This window comes from Anas platyrhynchos, chromosome 9 (assembly GCF_047663525.1).
Source record: "Anas platyrhynchos isolate ZD024472 breed Pekin duck chromosome 9, IASCAAS_PekinDuck_T2T, whole genome shotgun sequence".
Taxonomy (NCBI): domain Eukaryota; kingdom Metazoa; phylum Chordata; class Aves; order Anseriformes; family Anatidae; genus Anas; species Anas platyrhynchos.
Window position 1 is genome coordinate 14,200,047 of NC_092595.1, and position 20,214 is coordinate 14,220,260.

At 40.9% G+C, this 20,214-nt stretch overlaps 1 protein-coding gene across 2 annotated transcripts in view; it reads left to right on the forward strand.

Moving 5' to 3' along the window:
- Nucleotides 1–20,214, forward strand: part of ARHGEF4 (Rho guanine nucleotide exchange factor 4) — a 206,113-nt gene that overhangs the window by 107,564 nt on the left and 78,335 nt on the right. Inside the window, exon 1 of one of the 2 annotated variants that reach the window (XM_072042431.1) lies at nt 5,015–5,356. The exons of the other annotated variant lie outside the window; for it this stretch is intronic. Within the exon in view, the coding sequence (XP_071898532.1) occupies nt 5,167–5,356 (190 nt within the window). The 5' untranslated portion in view covers nt 5,015–5,166. Of the gene's footprint in view, nt 1–5,014; nt 5,357–20,214 lie in introns of those variants that run through there. 2 annotated transcript variants of the gene reach the window in all.

Below are 20,214 nucleotides of genomic sequence, written 5' to 3' on the forward strand. Positions count from 1 at the left end.
GTACAAACTTACTAATTTAGGTGAGACCACCTGCTCCCAACTAAAATATGTCATGAGTGCTGGGAGAAGGGCTTGATTTTTTTAATGCCATATCTGCTGTATTCATTAGATTCCAAGACGAGTCACTGGCACTAGGGCACTGAGACATTGTTCTTTCTACCTTTATGTCAAATTGGGAGAAGTGAGATGGGCTCAGACTTGTCATAGGGATATTCCAGCAGTTAGAATCAGCCATGCTGTGGTTCTCTTGATCTCTAATCAAGTTTTGCAGACTACCTTCCTGTTACCACTTCTGTCTAAGGCAGCCACTTGAGAAAACTGTAAGAAACCAGTAGATGGCTCTAACATCTGTGAAATAAAGAGCAGCTGAGGTGTTACTAATCTTCTCTATTTAGCAAAGATTGACAGAGTCTTGAGCCTCCTCCAGAGAAACACAGAGGTTAAGTTAGCAAAAACAAGCAAACAAAAAACCAGCAAACACACACACAAAAAAATGTGCTTAATCAGGAATGTTTAAACATTTTGGAGGGCCCTTTGTGGCTTTACCACATGCTTTGGTAGGTACTGTTGGTGAGTATCATGCATCTTTTCCCTGTAGTTGTCTTGTTATGCCCATGTCTTCAACTTGCACCTTGCAGGATATATCTGTCCCTTACTGCCTGACTTACCATCCTATTTGAATAAGTTAGAGTGAAAGACCAGTCTAGGACGCAAGCCACTTTCTAATGTAGATATGGGAATGCTTTTCTACCTTTTGGGCAGCCTCTGAAATCTTGAGACCATTTTACCCAGGACCCACCAGGAAAGGGCTGACAGGGAGGTCCCACAATTACAGGAAGGAGCAATAATAGGGTAATAAGGGTTTGGGTTTTAAAGCAGTGGATCAGCATGTTTGTCCTTTGGCTGTTTTATGTATTCTGTCCTTCCCTATCTCTCGACCAAGTCCAATATCTGTTTATTTGCAACATGAAGACATTGCCTAAGATTGGGATGTGTTGCTGGGAAGCTGTTTGATGGATGTAGCTGAGACTGGGCCCAAACTAGGGGATGGGCAGTTTGGGGATGAGAGCTACTAGCCCACAGGTCCAGAGCAGAGGGAGGTGCCATTTCCAAGCTTCTTCATCAGGGCTTACCAGCCGGAGACTGTCTCAAGGTGACAGATACATGGAATTATCGAAGACTTGGATTTGTAGTTTCTAGAAGTCCCATCTCTTACTGCTTCCTGTGCTTCTTAGCTAGAGACATTTCTTACCTTGTACCTGTCCTGGTTACCTTCTAACAGATGTTTTACCCTTGCTACCTCTAAGAGAATCTGTGAAACTTTTGGATAGGGTCATGTATGACCCTTAAACCTTCAAGATCTGTTGTCTCCCCATAATAAGAGGAACTCATAATTAATGTATTACAAGGTCTTATTTGTCTCGTACAGCTTTGATACAACAGACCTTAAGCCTGTATTATTTTAAATCATTATTTAAATGCAGGCTGAATCTTTCTAGCAATTTTCCCTGTGTCTTTAAACAGCCAAAGATCTTTAACTTTCCTGCTATCATATATCTACAGATGCCCTGGTGTTCTGCTGCTGTGGTGGTGTTGGTTATACCATCCTGAGATGCATACATTTGTTCTGGCTGGCCTGTACTAATGAACATACTACGGGCCTTGGAAATCTTACATGAGCAGTAACAATAGGCAAGCCAAGTTCTCAAAGTCTTCTGTTGAGAGCCTGGAAAACAGTGACCACTTAATGATTCTGAGTTATCCTCTGGCCTGATTGGTATAACGGAAAGTTTTTCTCAGAGGCAAAAGGACTGTTTGTTTACTTAACATCATGTGGCCAACTTTCATCTTATTTTCCCAGCTATAGATGGGCTGTTAAGCTCACACTTGGCAACAGTTAATGTGAAGATGTTTGACAACCAGTGGAGAAATCTATTCAAGAGGGAAAATATTAGCTTCAATAACAGGACTTCATTATGTTTCATAAATATTTAGCAATCCTGTTGTTCAGAAAAAATAATAAGCAGAACTATTTATTCCCATTTTTGTCATTTTAGTTCTTGAAGGGACACAAAAAAGAGCGGTGTGCAAATATGCAGAAATGTATCATTGCAGCTGTAGCATGAAGCGTCAATACCATTCTAATATTAACCCATGGAAGTACCATTGAATTTAAGTGGCTAAAAAGCAATCACTTTGTCTATTGTATTTTCACAGATATTGTATTAATCACAGATATCTTAGACCTGCTAGGTCAGCCTTGATTCTGTTTAATCACAGCCACAAATATTTGCACTCTGTGAGGTCTCTGATAACATGTGCTCACTCAGATTTTCATCCAACATAAAAATCTGGGCCAAGAAGTGATGGCCGAGTTCCTGAAACTTTGTCATAGCAGGTTGAGTGGGATTGTATATCATAGAATCATGTTAGCTATTGAGGTAAAACATTTAGCGTATCGATAAAAACTTTTTGTGGAGTAAAGAGTGAAAAAGTAGATCTTAGCAAATCCTGAATGATCCTGGCAATTGCTGTTCAAAAGGTAAGAGATGACAGAGTCTAAAGCATCCAGCACATATTAAGGATCAGGCTGTTCTAGGCTGGGGCTACCTTGACTAGCTTGATCAGGCTGCACAGTGAGATCCCTGATCTGTAATTGGAGACAGTTGCTGCTACGGCAACTTTAATGGTACTGTCTTCTCTATCAAATTTCACAGCAAAAAGTCAATGTAGATTTAAAAAAAAAAAAAAAAAAAAAAAAAAGGCTATGAGGTCTGTACTGAGGTGGAACTCCTCTCTAGTGGGTTGTAGTTTTAAAACTGATTTAAAATTGTTATTTCCAAAGCTTGGCCTTGTAGTGTTTTTCCTTTGCACTAGAAAATGCCTTTGCAGTGCATATGCATACTGCAGTAATACCTTCTGCTAGGATTACAGCACCATTGTCTCTGGCCCTGAATAAACATCTTTTGGTCTTTGCCAAGTGTATTCAGTTCAGAGAGTGGGAGGGTTAGCGGAAGAACAGATAGTGTCTGAAGCAGGTTGGGGGCAGAGCAAGGGCAGTTGCTACAGGGTCTCTGTGAATACTGTCTGGTTTTGTACTTCAGCCAAGAATTGATAAAACTACTTGGAGTTTTCTTCTTCATGTATCAAGCATAGATTTGAAGGAGCAGAAGTAGGGTAGCTGGTACTGAATTGTAGCATCTTAGTGCCTCTCATGTCTAGGGACCTGCACTGTCCCTTCCTCTTCTCTATGTTCTAAATCCACCAGACAGCTGCGTTCATCTCTGTTGTTTACACTTTACTTACCTTCTCCCCTGTTATTATAATCAGGCAGTGTTTCTCTCAATTTATACTTTAATGCAGTCAGTTCTAAAGGCCTTGAGAGGACTAGATCAATAGAGAAGAGTGGTTCTACTGCAGTCAAATGCAGTCCACTTCTGTATTGGGAGGCATTAGGGGAAGATATTTTGGTGCAAGTGGATAAGATACATTCTGATAGTTATATGTTATGATAACTGAAGGATTTTTACTTATTTATTTATTTATTGCTAACAATCAACTGGAGAGAGATTATTTTATTTGTTGCTGTTACTGTGGAGACCCTTGTAAGGTTCCTGTAAGGAGTAGCTGAAATGTTTAAGGACTCAAAAGCTCAAAAGTTGTCTTAGTATGGTTGGATGCTTGATAGTAAACTTCAGTGATGGAGGGCAAAGGATGTCGCTTTCAGTAAATATTCAGTAAGACAAGAGTCTGCTGACCTAAAGTACTCCCTGCTATTGCATAGATAAAGGAATCTCACTGTTGGAGCTGGCTTTGGCCATGTTAATAATATGACTTTATTTACTTCAGGCAGAATTACTTAACACAGAAATAGTTAAACAAGTGTTTTCAGTTCTTGTATGAAATTATGCTCCTAGTTCTGAGTTTGGATGCCTAGACACACATTCGCTTTGCAAATGGTAGGAGCAGTTTGATTTTTCTCAGCATATTCCTTTGTGTCCCACCTGTGTCTGATTGTCCCCCACTCAGCTGTGCTTGTAGTGCTGAGCTGCTTGTTCACTTCAGTCCAAACCCGTCCTGAATAGTTACTAAATCTCACCTGGCCACCATTGAGCTGACCTGGATAAGTTCACAATGAAGCAATATAGTTCTATCTTTTAATCAAAACACACATTCTGGTGACTAGCCTAAGAAACTATTTATAAAGTTTTTTTTTGCCATACATGGTACGAACTATGTGGCTACTCTTAAATTATTTTTGATAGCGTCCAACAAATCTACCATTGTAAGGCAGGTATTTATATACCTCTAGCAGAGTGGTGATCTGGAAATGTCCTTTACCATAAAACCTTTGTGGTGTTTCAAAGCACTTAAATGGTATAATTATTTCTCCATTCTTGGGAAACTACCATTGTTTCAGAATCCTTTTTATAGGGGCATACTGCATCACATGCCAGGTAATGAGAAATAGAACCATCTAATTAAAAATAGTGATGCTGTTTCAAGTGGGACTGAGGTCTAACAAAGATCCCACGTTGAAATAGAGACCATCCCAAGTCTATAGTCTGTGAGTGGATATTAAATGACTTTTCAAAATTCCCAGCTGCAACCTCCCCAGATCTCAATCTGTGTTTTTCTGGCTTTGATTTCATTTTTATTTTTTTTTTTTCTGAGGACTTACAAAAATAGTTTTTTAATAGCAGCAGCAGCCACAGCCAGTTCTAAACATGATTAGTTTATATGTTAAGTCCTTTCCGAGTTCTCAGGGGAAGCAGATAACACAAGGTCTCTCTCACTTGGGCATTTTTAAAAAGCATGAAATCCTACTATTTCCACTTATTTATTTTTAATCTGACAGCTCTGTTAAATTATGAGGAAAGATCTCTGTTCCACTCTTGCTTTTTTAATGCCTTGAAATTGGTTGTAATAAAAATCAGCTGTTAGAAGCTGCAGCTGAGAGCAGTTGAAATGCCACAGAGGGAGCCTCCTTAGTGGACCCCTATGATGTCAGGATGCATCGAGACAAGCAGAGAGGAGGATAGGAATCCAGCTCAGTCCTCAGACAGCGCTACCAGGTACCACTGCCCTGGGAGCAGCTACAGAGCGCTCAGCCCATTTTCTCCCCCGGCACAGAAGAGCCCCTGGCTCTCCCTCTTACCTGCCTGCATGAGGACCCAGCAGTGCCCCAGTGAGTCCAGTGGGGCACACAGTGGAGAAAACTGCAGTAGCAGTGGAAGCTCTGGGCTCTCACCGGGTTCAGATTCGGACAGCAGTGGGGTGGTGTGCGGTGGTGGTACTGGGATGAGAGGTGTCCTGTCCAGATACTGGAGCTTGGAGAGCCTTCACTCTGCCACAGGTAAGGGACTTTTATTTTTTTAAAATTACTCTATGATATTGCACTGACCTTGAGATACCAAATGAAACCTGATAAAGAGTATGTCATTGGGAAATGCAGTCTCTTAGTCATGAAAAGTAACCAAAAAAATTGTTTGCTAGCTGATCCCTCTGCAGATTTATAGCCGAGGCAGAACAACACAGACTATTAAAATATGTCTTAGGTCAGAAGGCAAGAAATAGGTTCTTAATGGTTTTGGAAACAGTGCTTAGGAAGCACTGAAAACCTGATAAAAGCTGTCCTTTCATTTTAGCATTTCTTATTTCAGCTAAAATATATAGAGAGCCAAAACTCAGAGCTGGCATTTCTGTGTAAGTGCCTGTGTATAGTATTGTTGCTTTCAGAAAATATCCAAGCGAGGTGCTGTGCAGCAGAAGAGACCTAAGTGGGTTTGCCCTGCTGTGTACTGAAAGAAGGAAAGGCAGTTCCCTGAGCCCACTGTTCCAGTTCGGTTTCTATTTTCCTGTCCTTGGCTTAATTCCTTTTTGTACCAGAGATTTTGGAGGTATGTTTACACAGCCCACTTCTGTTCTGCTTGCCATGCCTGGATCCGGCATTCTAGTTTTTAATCACTGATGTGCCTGTTTAGAGCTTGGATGTTTGAACTGCAAGCATGGGAAGGAAGCTTTCTCATTCCCAACTGATACCAGCAAAGGAGCCTGGCAATGATTTCAGTGGCCAGTGATCGCTAAGCTGTTCAGTTTGTTGCTTGATTGTTGCTGTCTCTAGAGAGATTTTCAGCAGACCTGCAACAAATGAGTTCTTCTCTCAGATAAATTCAGACAAGGCCACCAGTGACTGCCATTTCCTTCATAAAATTACTTGATGCTTTCAGCTAGAGGCAAGCCTTAGGAAGAATTCTAGGTGTAGTTCTGTGAGATCTGATTTAGCTGCACATGCTTCTAATCAGATGGTCTTAACTCCATCTACTACTGTAGATTTGGGGCTGTTTAATGAAATCTCCATTGCTGCTTTGGAGTCCTCAGCCAAAGTGAGAGAAGAGGCACTGTTGTACGGTGAGAGATCAGAGCAGGGTGGCCAGCCTATCTGACTTTGTAACCCACACACCAGACCTTCCAGGTGGCCAAGAAACAGAATACCTACTGTGTGTCCTGAGAGTCCAAGGGCAGGAAGAAAAAGGTCAGGGTGAGATCAGGCTGTTGGCCCTCTGTTGCTGGGAATACAAGCTACTGAGATGCAGAATTGTATCCACATCTGCTGGCTCGTTTTCTCCTGTACCTGGGAATGTAAATAATTCCCAGAATAGCTCTGACACTGTCATAAAGTAGCCCTGGCACTGGAACCTTTTTTCAAAGTACTCAAGAGCTCCAGACAGGGTAGTGACTGCAGTTTCAGTCACCTCTGTCTTACAGGATTTGCTGTCAGCTGTCCTCTATGGATGTAAGCTTGAGTTTAATCAGGTCAGTTGATATAAATGATGTACAGTGATATCAAAGATGCAAGGTTGATAACAAAACCAAACTTTGAAGTTAAGCTTCTTTTTCTAAATGCCCTTTCATTTCCACCAAGTTCTGGTTCAGGGGGCAAATGGTGTCATTTTGTGGGTGCATACATTTAGCAGGTAATGTAGAGGTAAGAGGAAATACAATAGAAAATTGTATGGAAGTAGACTGTGGACAGGGAGAAACCAAATCAAGTTTCATTAATACAGTATTGCTATATCAATATCATAATAAAAGATCACTATTTCAGGCTCCTTGCTGCCTCTAAAAATGCTATTGTTGGTAAGTGTCTTATGGGCAGAGATGTCTCAGCAGGTTACCCCTAGTAACTAACAAAATTCAGGTCAAAGTTAAGATTGAGCCTTAAAAGCAATGCACCTCCCCAAAGAGCTTACTTTGTTTTGGTTATGTGCTCTCTGTATTCTTCTCTGTATTGAATTGAGGCAGCCATGGTAAGGAACTGCTCCTTGCCATCAACACCAATTATTGAGCAGAGCAACAAGGCAGGATTTCTTTAAGTACATGCCAAATAACATTTTTGAATGGAAAATTTAATGTACTGCTTAAAAAGAAAAACAGCAGCAGCAATAACATCTGGCAGTGTGTATGAAAGCAGCAATAACTGAAATGCATAGCGGTGTCCAAGAAAGATTTCACCTCACCTTAGCTGGTGAATCATGGCAGTCTTCAGCACATCGGGGTGTCATGTCAGGAAGTCAGGGGAAAAATGAGTACAAACTGTGTGCAGACACCATGAACTACCCAATGGTGCATTTTAAAAGGCTGGAAGATGAGTCAATTTCTTTCCCTGATATCAATTTATTAATAAGTGGTTCTGGGTTTCCAGAAGTGGCCTTAAGGCTGGATAGGTGGAATTGGCAGACATTTGGTTTTGGTGTTTTTTTTTTCCTTCCAGTGTGAACACAAAATTTTCTATAGGGATCTTCATACTGAGTTTGTTCTTCTCTGAGACCTCAGAGAAAGAGACTAGATTTAAGTGATTGAAATGTAGAAGAGGTGAAAAGGAGGTGAGAGATCTTCAGTACAACTGGAATGCAGCAGTTCGAGGTTTTTACATAATTCAGATTTCAAGAGTGTAAAGATGGATGTATGTTTATACATGTATATAGCTGAGAATGTGTGACCTCAGAAACGCAGACATCTCCTACACAGAAAAGATAATGTTCTCCCAGATTTGCAAGGGGGAAAAGCAGTTTTCAATTTAAATTCTTCCTCTGCATTCAGTAATCAAGTACAGTTCCTTTTGTTTTGGAGTTGACTTTCCTGTATTGATCAAAAGGGAAGTTGTATATGTGATAAAGAAATGAAAGAGAAAAGACCAATTTCTACAGTGCAAACTGCTTTGCAAATGTCATCTGGAAAAAAAAAAAAGTAAAAAGATTGACTTTATATAAATTGAAAAATTCTACTTTTTTAATGTCAGTCAATGGCATTTTTGGTCTAAATGTCAATATACGTTGTTACATGAGAGAGCCCCTCTCCCTGAGGCTAAATATAAACATGAAAAGAGGGAATGCTGTGCAGTTCTACTTAGCTCTCCATTTGAGGATGCCAGAGGACTTTGTAAGCATTAATAACCCTTGCACAGAGCCCGTGAGGCTTTCAGAGTTTGATTTAGGATAAAAAAGAGATGTATATAGTTTCATACTCAGAATAGTAGCCTTGCTGTTTAGATACCTATTTTTAAATACTTACAAGCAATTTCCAAATGTTTGGCCTCTGCAGTACTCCAGTGAGAAAATGAGTGGGAGCTAGGGTTGCTCAGCAATTCTAAAAATCAGGCTTTATGTATCTCAGTGGGACAAAAAGACATGAGGCATCCAAATTAAAGGTCAGCTGTGACACTGCTCCAGCAAGTGATTCAGTGGCACTACGGGCACTCTAACCCCGGTTTCCTAGGCAAGACATATCCCAGGCTCATGCTGCCTATATCTCATTCACCACTGTTCTACAGCTCTACTGAAAAGTTCATTTCCTTTAGCATATTTCCAGAATCTAGCTTGTGAGTAGGTCTCTGCTTTTCCAGTTCCTTTGTTGCTAATCCAACCCCGACCTCATTAATAGTCTGTGTATTCTTTTGCTTGTCTAAGACGAGAAGGACTAAAACAGGGGTTGCCACTTGGTAAACCAGGTTGATGTAATTTCCCAAAGAGATCTTCTGTGTATTTGTGAATATGTATCAATTGTACAGACTACACTTCAGTGCACCACTGCACAGTTTCTATATACTGAAATGCTCATTTACTTGTCTTGGGAATGTAGCCTCGAAACAACACGAAAACATGGAGTAGGAACTTATTTTCATTTAGACCTAAAAAAAAAAAAAAAGGCAACAAAACAGTATTTTGAAGTCATTGCATTATTGTGGCTTATGAAGGTGCCAGTAATAGAGCTGTGGCAAATAGTTTGCATCTTTCGTGTTTGGCAACAGGTTTTATTTTGAACTCTTTATTTTTCCTTTTTCTTGCCCTAGCTCTGCCTTTTTGGTACTGAGGTCTGCAACTGTGTTCATGGACTGCAGTGCATTATTTCACTGACCCTTCTTTCTCCAGGGTCACCTAGCCAGCAGGAGTTAAAGAGGTCACACAACAGGAGATTGATTTGAGGTTCAAAGTGTTTCAGAATGCTTCTGAAGACAAAAAAAAAAAAAAAAAAAAAAAAGTGCTTCAAAGCATGCACTATAGGATGCTGATGTTATGTTTCACCCTTGATTTGGTAAATTGTAAGCTCAGAGACTTCAGCTGGATTCATTGCTTGCATTGTAGCATGTCCTATGTGTTCCACTCCACCCAATATATTTCCTGTGTCATCTGCCAGAACAACTTCCACTCATCTTCTGAACAATTCATTAATGATTTTAAAAAAAAACAAATACAACAATCCTAAAAACAACAATCCATGCTAAATTGACTCTGATTTTTCTCTCTGTGAGGATTCATTTGTAATTAATTTTTTAATGAATTTTTAATGAGATATTTTTATTTTGCATTAAAAGGAGTAAATGCTTATTCTCATCATGTTCCAGTGAGGCTTCCATTGCTGTACATCATCACCTTGATTTAAAGATAAAAAATTTTTTTGCTTGCCTGCTTTCAAAACATCTCCTAGGAAGAATGTTTGGACTGTGAGTAATGCTGCCCTTTCTAAGGAATGTGGCATCTTCTAAGGCTGTATTTCCTCAAAGACTCAGTTGCATTTAAAGTAGCCCTTCAGCACTTGATTTCAGGTTCATCCAAGTTGCTCCTGTTTTGTCAGGTAGAATTGAAACAGTTCAATGCCACCTAATCTGGGGACTACCAGCATTTTGCATCGGGAAACTCAACTGGTCCAAAGGGGAACGAGGTGGTACTGTGAAGCCTCCCTGACCCTCCTTTCTCATACCTTTGGGTGGACATGCAGAGGCTTGGAGTAACTGTTGCATGTGCTGGCCCATCTGGACCTACTTCTGGACTTGCTTACTTTTTTTTTTTTTTTTTTTTTTTTTTTTTTTTTAACAAAAGCAGTGGAAAAAATGTGTAATAACGTGCTGGCAAATAGTGTACATGCTCAATTGCTGTGAAGGCTGTATATAATTCCCTATATGTGATGCATTTTTACTAATATTGCTTAGTCGTTAAAATAAGCAATAATAATTAACAGCAATTTCTGTACTTTGCCACAGGGGCATACCCTTTAACTTGTTAAACTTGTGTCCAACTAAGCTTATTCCCCACTAACATCCTATCCTCCAATTCTTCTGTATCATAAGTATTTTTGAAGGATTAGAGAAACATAATGGTCTTCTGAGGGTCAGTGACTATCCATGGAGATTTCTAATTACAGTCCTGCCTCATCTCAAAATCCTTTGTAGTCTGAGGTTTGTTAAAACCAACCTACTGGTTCCCTAGGTTGCCTAAAAATACCAGGAACAAGCTGGGTGCCCTAGGCTGCACGGGGTGCTGCTGTTCTGCTGTGCAGTCCCAAAGCTGTCTTTGTAAGCATGAATACTGGCTACGTTAGGTGGCTGTGCAATTGCCACCAAAACTGCAGGTAAAGGCAGTGAGCATGTGCATGAAGCAAGACATTAGTTTGGGTGTGAGCTGATGGGGTCATAGCTTGCTAATAGTTAGCTGCCTTCGATCACATTCTTATTAAAGTCTGTCCTTGCAGACGTAGGCAAAAGATGTGATAGGAAGCCTAGTATTAGCACAAAATGATTAGTTTAAATGGGCAGGAAGGATTAAGCTGTTTAAGCTTTCCATGCCAGGTATTAAAAGCCCTCAGCTAAGTATGAACCAAGATCACTACTCAAATGCACATGCAGAAAGACGTACTTGGCATTTAGAAAGTGTAGATCATAGATTGCTTCAAAAAGAAAAGATTACATAGATTGCACGTGCACTAACTGGACATAGCTCCCTGTTCTTGGAAGCGTAATTGAGTTTTTTTCAGTGATTTTGAGAAAAATCATGGCATAAACAAGTTTAGAGGAGGTAGAACTGTCTGTATGTGATTACTGAATTAAAAACAAAAAAACAAAAAAAACACTATATGGGAATAAAAGCTGTAGCAGTAAGACTGAGTCTGATCCATGGAACAGGTGCCACCCCAAGACTGCTGGAGCTGCTTCTGTTGTGCGACTTCTGTTCATGTCTTTAAGCTAACTTACCATTACATTCTCTTGCACTGGAGCGCGCTGCAGCTGTAAGGCTCATGGAAGTAAGCATGGAGTCCAGCCCTGCTCTGCACTCTGTTCAGAAGTGGTCACTTCAGAGGTCGTGTAAAAAACTTACCCCTGCAGCGTTCAGGCCTAACATCAGCTTAGGTTGTGAAGTGGTTGCAAGGGAGAAGTTACAGCAGGATGCTGAAGACAGGAGCGTGGTCCAAGGACAAGGCACATAGAGCTCCAGGCCTGCAGCAGGGGGACCTGCTTACGTGGTTCATCTGCAGATTTTGTTGTGTGATCTCGCAATGTAAAGAGTAGTGTCAATTTTGGAGCTTTCATTTGAAGCAACAAAGATGTGGCTTAAATGGTGCACTGGCAAGAGCCACTCTGAGCAGTCCCTGAGCTGAGCAGAGCTGCATGGCAACTTGAGGTCACTGCTCTACATACTGCTCAAGGCAAAACCCTACCCTGCATGCCCAAAAGAAGCTTTGACAGTAAACCTTTTAAGAGAGTTTATTACAATCAGACAGTGTTACTAATATCTTGAAAATGATGGATTTGAAATGTGGCACTCTTATCAGCTTTAAAAGCATGAATAAATTAAAAATATGCAGAAACCATCTGTACTGAAACTTGTTGATTGCATCTACTGTCTTTGGAAAGAGCAAAATATCTTTTGGCCTATTCTGAGCTTCACCACAATTCCTATTTCATGCTAGTTTAATGTTGGTACTCTCAATTGTCTGAATGCAGGGGTTTGGTCAAGCTTTATCCTATATATATGTGGTCACAGTTGGTGGTATAATGCTCACCTGTGTTTGTGCTGCTTTTCCTGGCTCACATAAGAGCATGCATAGGACATCTGGGACTTCCACTTAGTCCCCAAGTACTGCTTGACCATAATCTCTGTGGCATTGGAGGAACTCTCCAAAGTTATTCTATGTGGGACAACTTATGCATCTCTTAGGTATCCACCTGTGGTGGTCTGCTGTAGATAACTGCTCTGGTCTGGAGCGTTTAGCTTTCTGGTGGAAAAACATTACAGTTCCAAGGATTAAATAAAGAAATGTCACAACTTTTCAGGGCTGTGACTTGACACGTGAGCAGGATTATTTAAAAATCCACGAATTAGTAGCAGCCAGATAATTAGTAATGACTTACATAAATAAATAATTCTTGATGTCTCTGGAATCATGAATATAAATGAGCGTGAGCACTTCTGTGTCAGTTCCTGAGACTCTGCCTGGCCAAATACAGGGTTTTCCTAAGTAAAGACAGGGACTGCAGCCTGCAATTCCGCTTCCACTCAGGCACTGCCTATCCTTTTCTCAGTGCTTGTTTTTGAGAAAAGCAACTTGATTGCAAATACCTTGCAGCTGTAAAAATAATAAAAGATGGGGATGACTTCTGTTTTGTTTTGTTTTGTGGGAACGTAGTGCCAATACAGGGAAGAGGAGCATCGTTCTGACCTCTTGTCAGAGCACTTCTCTATTCTTACGCTTTACACTTCTAGAAGGCCACTCACTAATGTGCAGTGGCACCAGTGCTTTGACTTCGCAGCTGACTGTGACCCAGTTTCTCCTTCATGCAAAGCAAAGCAGGGGCAGTTCGGGAGTTTCTGAGTGCATCTTGCCAGAGTACAAGCTGTATGCAGATAAGGGCAGAAGTAATTTCTTCCAGTTACTTTCCAGCCTTTACATATGACAGAGGTGTAGTCACATCACCTTCACTTGAGTGGTTCACTGTGCAGTGTGGAATATTGATCCTTTTCCTCAGTCTGGCAGCAGTGGGGGATGGAAGCTTCCCTCCACCTCCTTCCTGTTGTAATTGGCAGGGAGGTTAACTGAACTGACTGACACTGACTGTCTTCAATCATACTCCTGTTTCCGGAGTCATGGAGAACTGAATAATCCTTTGCAGTAGGATGCTCCTGGACACTTTGCGTACTATAGGAAGTTCTAGTCTAGCCTGAGGGCTTTTAAGGCAGATCTCCCCTCACCTCAACTCTCTAGTTTAGGCATCTCTGTAGTCAAATCACCCTTTTCTAAGTGGGATCAGCTACAGTGTGTTGCTCGGGACTGTAGTCAATTGGCAACTTAGTAGTCTCTCTTGGCAACTTGTAGGCCGTGACCACCATTACAGTAAAATTTTATGTTTAAACAGAATTAACAGTATTTCAGTAAGTTGTGGTCACCTCTGAGCAGTCTGGCTTTGTTGTCTTACCACCCCATTTGATGTTTATACAATGAAGATTCCCCCGAGCCTTTTCTTCTCCAGGTTGAACAATCCCAGCTTGCTCAGCCTCTCCTTCTATGTCAGATGCCGTAATCATCTCTGTGGCCATTTGCTGGATCCACTCCAGTATGTCTACATTTTCCTTAGAGTCTCAACTGCATTGGTTGTCAGCTGACTTCTGGCTGAGTTTTTCAGGTCTTGACTACCTTAATGATCATCCTTCTTATCTGTGTAGCAGAGCAACTGGTGTCATATCATTGGCTTTATCTGGCCAAGTGCTTTCTTTGGCAGAGAAGGTAGGTAGATTAAATTTTCTGAAAACGAAGCAGAAGCAAATCTTTACTGCCACAGTTCTGAGGGCCAGTTTGCTGACTCTTTGGGTTGCCAGAGGCATCCCAACTTGCTTCCTGTTTATCAGGTGAGGGTATAGTTGGAGAAGAAGCTTTGTGAAGACAAGATAGGTCAGAGCTGCTTAACTGCAGCAGATCTTGTAGCTGATGGTTCACTGGTGACACATATCTGTACAGACAGCGTTTGACACCTAAAACTCTACATTAGTGTTTAATTTTTAAGCCTTTGAATTGCATGGTGGAGGTGTTTGTTGTTTTTTGTGTCCTCCTGCTGCACAGTTCCACACTTGCTAAGTATACCAATGGGAATTGGGAGAACTATCAGCTGGTCAGTGCTGTTTCTACTTTTCTTAGAGTAATGCAGGATACTAGCTGTATCATGGCCTCAGGCATAGTGTGCATGTGAAAAGGATCTGGTTGCACAAATAGTTTATGCAGATCTGAAGGCCTATCTGAATTATCTCCAGAAAGCACTGAGGCAATGTGCTCTCCCACCAAGCCGTGTATGTGGTTTCTACGCTATATACACTGAGACTCATTGAGCCTCTCTATTTATAGCACTTAATAAGTAGCAAGTCATGGCACAGAAGGGACCTACCACATTGGACACAACAGCATATTGTTTTACTGCTGCAGTACTGGAATGATTAATCCCAGAAACCTATGTTAGAGGCCAGTGTGTTTGTTATAATGAGTATTTATGAGTAAATGCCATGGATAGTCCGGCTTACATACAGCATCCCTTGGTTGTGAATGTCATCCCTTGTTGCCCAGTCTGTGGGACACAAAGGATGTGTACACAATTGATCTAGCCATTGTTCTTGTGCAATTAAAAGCATTGCTAAAGGAACAGTTAAGTAGGGCTTCCACCTGTGAGCACTGACTGAAACTGCTTGCTCCTTGTCTAAGCACCTGAGATAGTGAGACTTCAGCAAGTTTTTAGGAGAGACTCTGGAAGTAGACAAAACTGCTGGGTGGGTGAGGGGGAAGGGGTTTTGGTAATTACTAGCTTCATGTGCTCCCCTGTGGCAGGCAGGCACCTTAACTTAATTCCTACTCTGTTTCCCCTGCTACAAAGGGACAAGCTTGTGTGAGTTGCTAAGCACTGTCTGTTAGATAATCAAAAGGAAAACAGAGCTGGGCCATAGACCAAAAACATTGCTCTGAGTACCTTACTAGGGCCATAGTGAGCACTCCGACTGATGCAGGTTGGAATTTCCTGGCACCACATGCAGCGCTGAGCCAGGATCTCAGAGCCACATGACCGGGGGTGTCTTAGAAGACTGTCGGTGTTGAACAGTATCTCAGTGTATCCACTCACTATTTTAAGTGGATTTATGTTAAAAGCCCAAGCAATTCACACATTGCGGCTCTAGTTGTGCTGGAGTTACATTTACTGTTTAGGTCCCTGCAGTACAGCAAGAAGAGCAAGGTGCTCTTGTTTTGTCTTACAGATTATTACGCTAAGATAGCAGCTGGTGAGGAGTGGCTCAGGTCAGGTCCTGCATTGTATTGGGATTTCTTCAATGGCTGACGCTGTTTGTGGTGCTTTGCAGGAGGCCCTACTGCTGTGTGAGCCTTGCTTGGCTTCAGGAAGGAGGCAAAATCTGGCAAGTCCTTCTAATATGACTGAAGAAGTCAGTTCTTTGCTTCTGCCAGAGTTTTCTGCCTTCAAAGCAGAGATGGTGAAATGGAACAAGTGCATGAGCCTCAGCTCTTTCAAACTGAGAGTGGGAAACAAACCTTCTTTCATCAGCAGTTGTATTTCAAAGGCTATGCAATTGACTCTTCTCAGAGTGTTTGTCCCTGGTTGTAAGGAAGGAATTGGGTCTAAATGCAGTGCAGCCAAATGCCCTTTAGTCATTTTTTTTTTCTCTCTGTTTGCTGGAGTCAAATGTCTATATTTGGCACATCTTAGGCTGTTGTCATGGAAATGGTTCTATTGACACATCCATAGCAGTGCAGCTCTGTTTGGTACAGAGGGATTGGAAGGAAGATGGCCGAGAAAAGAAGAGGTCTGTTCTAAGGATTCAGGCATTCATAATATTTGTTCTTCAGCTTCTTAGTTCCAATTGGAAGGCATATCCAGCAAACCTGCTGGATTAGTTGTTTTGAGCCAATATAGAAAGAATTATGTTGGGTATATCTAACATTTGAGCTTTAACATAGAGCATTACTGAACATTATGCTGGACAGGACCCCCCAGGAAAAATAGCGACCTCGAGCAGTAACATCTCTGCTCAGTCTTTTTACCCTGTATTTTTAGTTTAGATGAGATCTTGCCTACAAAGAGAGAATGCCCTTAGCATTCTGAAAATGGGAGTACCCTTTTATCTCATTCTTTGTGCTCTCCATTGCAACATTGTAGCTGGAAACTTCAGGGACATTAGTCAGATGTTTCTCCCTTTATGCATGGAAAAGAGTAATATTTGAAGCATAAATGAAGGCTAACTTAGAGGGTAGAAGTTATTCATTTTGGCAGTCAGATTTCTTGCCTAGTGTGCTTTCTGCAGCTGCCGGGTCACCCTGCACTTCCCCCAAGACAGAAGGTCAGTTGTGAGAAGGGGAAGGAATAGAAGAATGAGTTCTGGATGTATTTGCCTCATATCAACAGAAATACTGTGAAAATACTGTGATACACAGGGAGCTCCTCAGGGAGCTTAAAGACACGAAGAATCAGAAGACAGGAAAGACAGGAAACTCTAGAAGCAGTGAGAGAAGCTGCATCCTGTGTTTCAGGACTGCGCTCTGCAGGGGTCTGTCCTCTAGTGCCTGGATTTGTGGGAGGAGTTCTTCCCCCTTCCTGTGCATCTTGAATGTGGTAGGAGGACGTTTCAGTGGTTTTAATCAGATTTCTTTTTTTCCCCCTCAGTGAAGCATACAGGGCCTGGTACATGCTCAGTAAAAGCCATGTTGTTTCGCATGCAGTTAGGTGTGTATCCATCATATGCCAGATACAGACTCCACAAATCATCACAGTCAGACTGCAAATATAAGAAAAGACTTTTTTTGTTCTGTGTCAAAATCTTTACTTATCATGACGACCCCTATGGATTGATAGAATGCAAGTAAAAGTAGTTCCTATCCCTGTGTGACAACTGTTCCGTGCACTCCAGATACCCCCTGTAAGAAACTTGGGACAGGACTAGTATGGAAACCAACGCCAGCTGTGTTCCCAACCACTTTTAAGTGTTTTAATAGTTTTCATCCTTTCAGATTTCAGGAGTGTTTATTCATTGATTTCCCAGCTAGTGTAATACCTGCTCTCTCATGAGCAATCTATAATAAAATAATTAGTTGGGTAAAAGGTATTAGTAATTAAATTTCCCAGAACTTAAGTCTTCATATTTTGCATTGCACCCATTTCTGAAAGAGAAGTGTGTATTTTTTTTTTTTTTAATCAAAGAAAAAGCATTAGTGTTTTGCTTAAGGTTTTGGTGCAGATAGCCTGTTTCCTGGTGATTTTATTGTCCGTGCATGCATGAAGAGAATCAGATGAGATTTTAAGTTTGTGTAGAAATTTGCATGATAAAGAAGAATGCTTTAATATATTACCTGCTTAAATCTGTGCCCGTTGTTCTGCCTGAGAAGGCTGTTGCTTCCTTAAGGGTTCTGTGGGACCTATCATGGACTGGTCACTGTAAATACTGGTAGCTTAGAGTTATGAAACCCATGGTATTGCTGGTGTTCAAATAAGAATATCAACAGCAACCTGGAACTTAGTGGTTATCTTGATAAAGCCAAAAAATGAAAAATATTCTGTAAACTTAGTCCTTGATTGTCCTGGCAAATGAAACGAAAGATGGCCAACACTTTGGATATACAATCCAGGGGTTCTTAGATAAATTGCTGATTAAATTCTCCTTTGTTTTTTAGGAATATGTCTTTCTTGATCAGAGATAGCACATCTGTATTGCTGCCTTGGGCACAGATGACAAGAACTTTTTTTTTGGCTTTTGTCTGCAGGGTATGGTTATGGTTGAATAATAGAATGAACAAAATATGAAATGAAGTCTAATCAGAACAAGTTCCCAGGCAGTTTTAACATGTTAGAAATTGGGGAAGACATGGAGAAGAAATATTTTCCTTTAAAAAGTGACTTTTGTATATGTTTTCCAATTGCTTAGAGCAAAGGATCTTCTGCAGATGCTCACAACTTGACAAAGTAATCTTTCCAGATCAAACAAACAAACAAACAAAAACATCTAGGGAAACAGGGAGAGTTGATTGCTTTCAGTTAATTTATCTGTTGAACTTGGTCTATCTTGCAATGGTAATGTAGAACCTTTATTTGCTTTCGATGCAACCACCTCTGAGGCAAATGCCAAGTGATTATTTAAGTATGCTCACTATTTTCATAGCCCAGTGGAAAAGTTGGAAAAAATCACTGGGAATTTGGATGTGTTCTGTTGAGCTGTATGTTGACTGTGGTAGAAAGTGAAGGCAGTTTGCAAGCTGACCTTTTAAAACATAATAAAGGTATGCAACTGCTGTCCTTACCTGGCTGCTTTCAGTGGAAACAGATGGAAATCTCTCCTGACGCTGCAGTGGAAAATTTGATAGAGTGCAGAAGCAGAAAATGACAAATGCAAAAATGTCCTCGTTCCTGTTGTGGCATGCCAACTTGGCTAATGCAGTAAGTCCAACTCTGTTATTTTGCAGTGTGAAGCATTTGACACACAAGCTAGTTAGCCTGGCCAAAACTTTCTCAATTGCACATCGCAGCTCTTACCAGTTTCAAACAGACATTGCTTCCCCGCTGCTTAGTGGATCCCGCTGCTTAGTGGATCCAGTTTCTCTGTTTGTGTTTGATGGCTGCAGTTATGATAGGTGGCATCTTTGAGTTACTCAGAAACACTTTTATCAGCCAGAATTTAAGGGTTGGAAGGTCTTTTCAGGAGGATCAAGATAAAACTTCGTAATCACATTCACCTAGGCAACTAGTTATGGATAAAACAGCAAAGTCTTTTATTGGCTTGTTTTGTTTGCCCATAATAACCTGGCTTCTGAATAATTAACTGATGTGATCTGTGGAGCCCATGACTTTTGTGATATTGGTAGGGGAATAGGACTTAGTGGCTGATTATGTATTTCTGATTGAGAGATCAGATACGCAGCAGACTATAATAGAAATACCAAAGCCTAGTTCCTCAGGTATATCCTTGAAACTTTCAGGCAGGTGACCTCATATCTGTTTTTAGCTTTTGTGAAGTAACGTGTCCAGGATATCTGTCAGCATCATGTTCTCCCCTACACTATCCATAAGATCTACTTCCTTATTTGTGTTCCTACCTTTTCTGCTTGCAGAGTCGGTCACCAGTCTGCCTATTGTGGATTCACAGGTTCATACAGTCACTGTGGATGTGTTCATTCTTCAGCTCTTCTCAGTCATGCATATTTCCTCTTCCTGTCATCCGTACGTGGTCAGCTCCACGCCCCTGTCTTTGCTTCCCAAAACTTCTCCACTATCACCATCCCATTGCTGAGTCAATCTCATGTGCTCCTAGTACAATCTTATCATTTGGGTTTGATTAGTTAGAATTAAAATCACACTTTCCAATGGGTCTTACTCCTCTTGTATTTCTCTGAACTGAAGTCAATTCCTGCAAGAAAGAATCATAGAGGTGCTGATGTAGGCAAGAAGATGATATCTTAATGAAACAGTTTCCAAAACAGTTGCATGGTATAAAGTGACATAGAAAATTAAAAGCTTTTTTTGTCTGAGCTATTAGCTCTGACTAACTGAATCTTGCCCTGATCATCTCGTAAAATTAAAATCTAAAATAGTGATTATTTCCATCAGGTATGTCATTCACATTCAGAGGTCCTCATATTCCGATAGGTGATCCTGTGATTGATGGATTAAAGAAGAAATCTTAGAGGTCTCTTCCAACCTAGATGATTCTGTGAAATTCGTTTCCCTCCTTCTGCAGCCGAGTATAGCTGTAGATAATAACAGTTGTGATACATAAGACATAACTTGGGAATGCCTGTCTTCTTCCTGTGTGTACTTTCTTCTCCATGCAATAAAATTTTGTGTATAACTGTATAAATCCATGCTAGTCTTTAACATCCCACTTTGAATCTAATTTTAATGGTTTTACC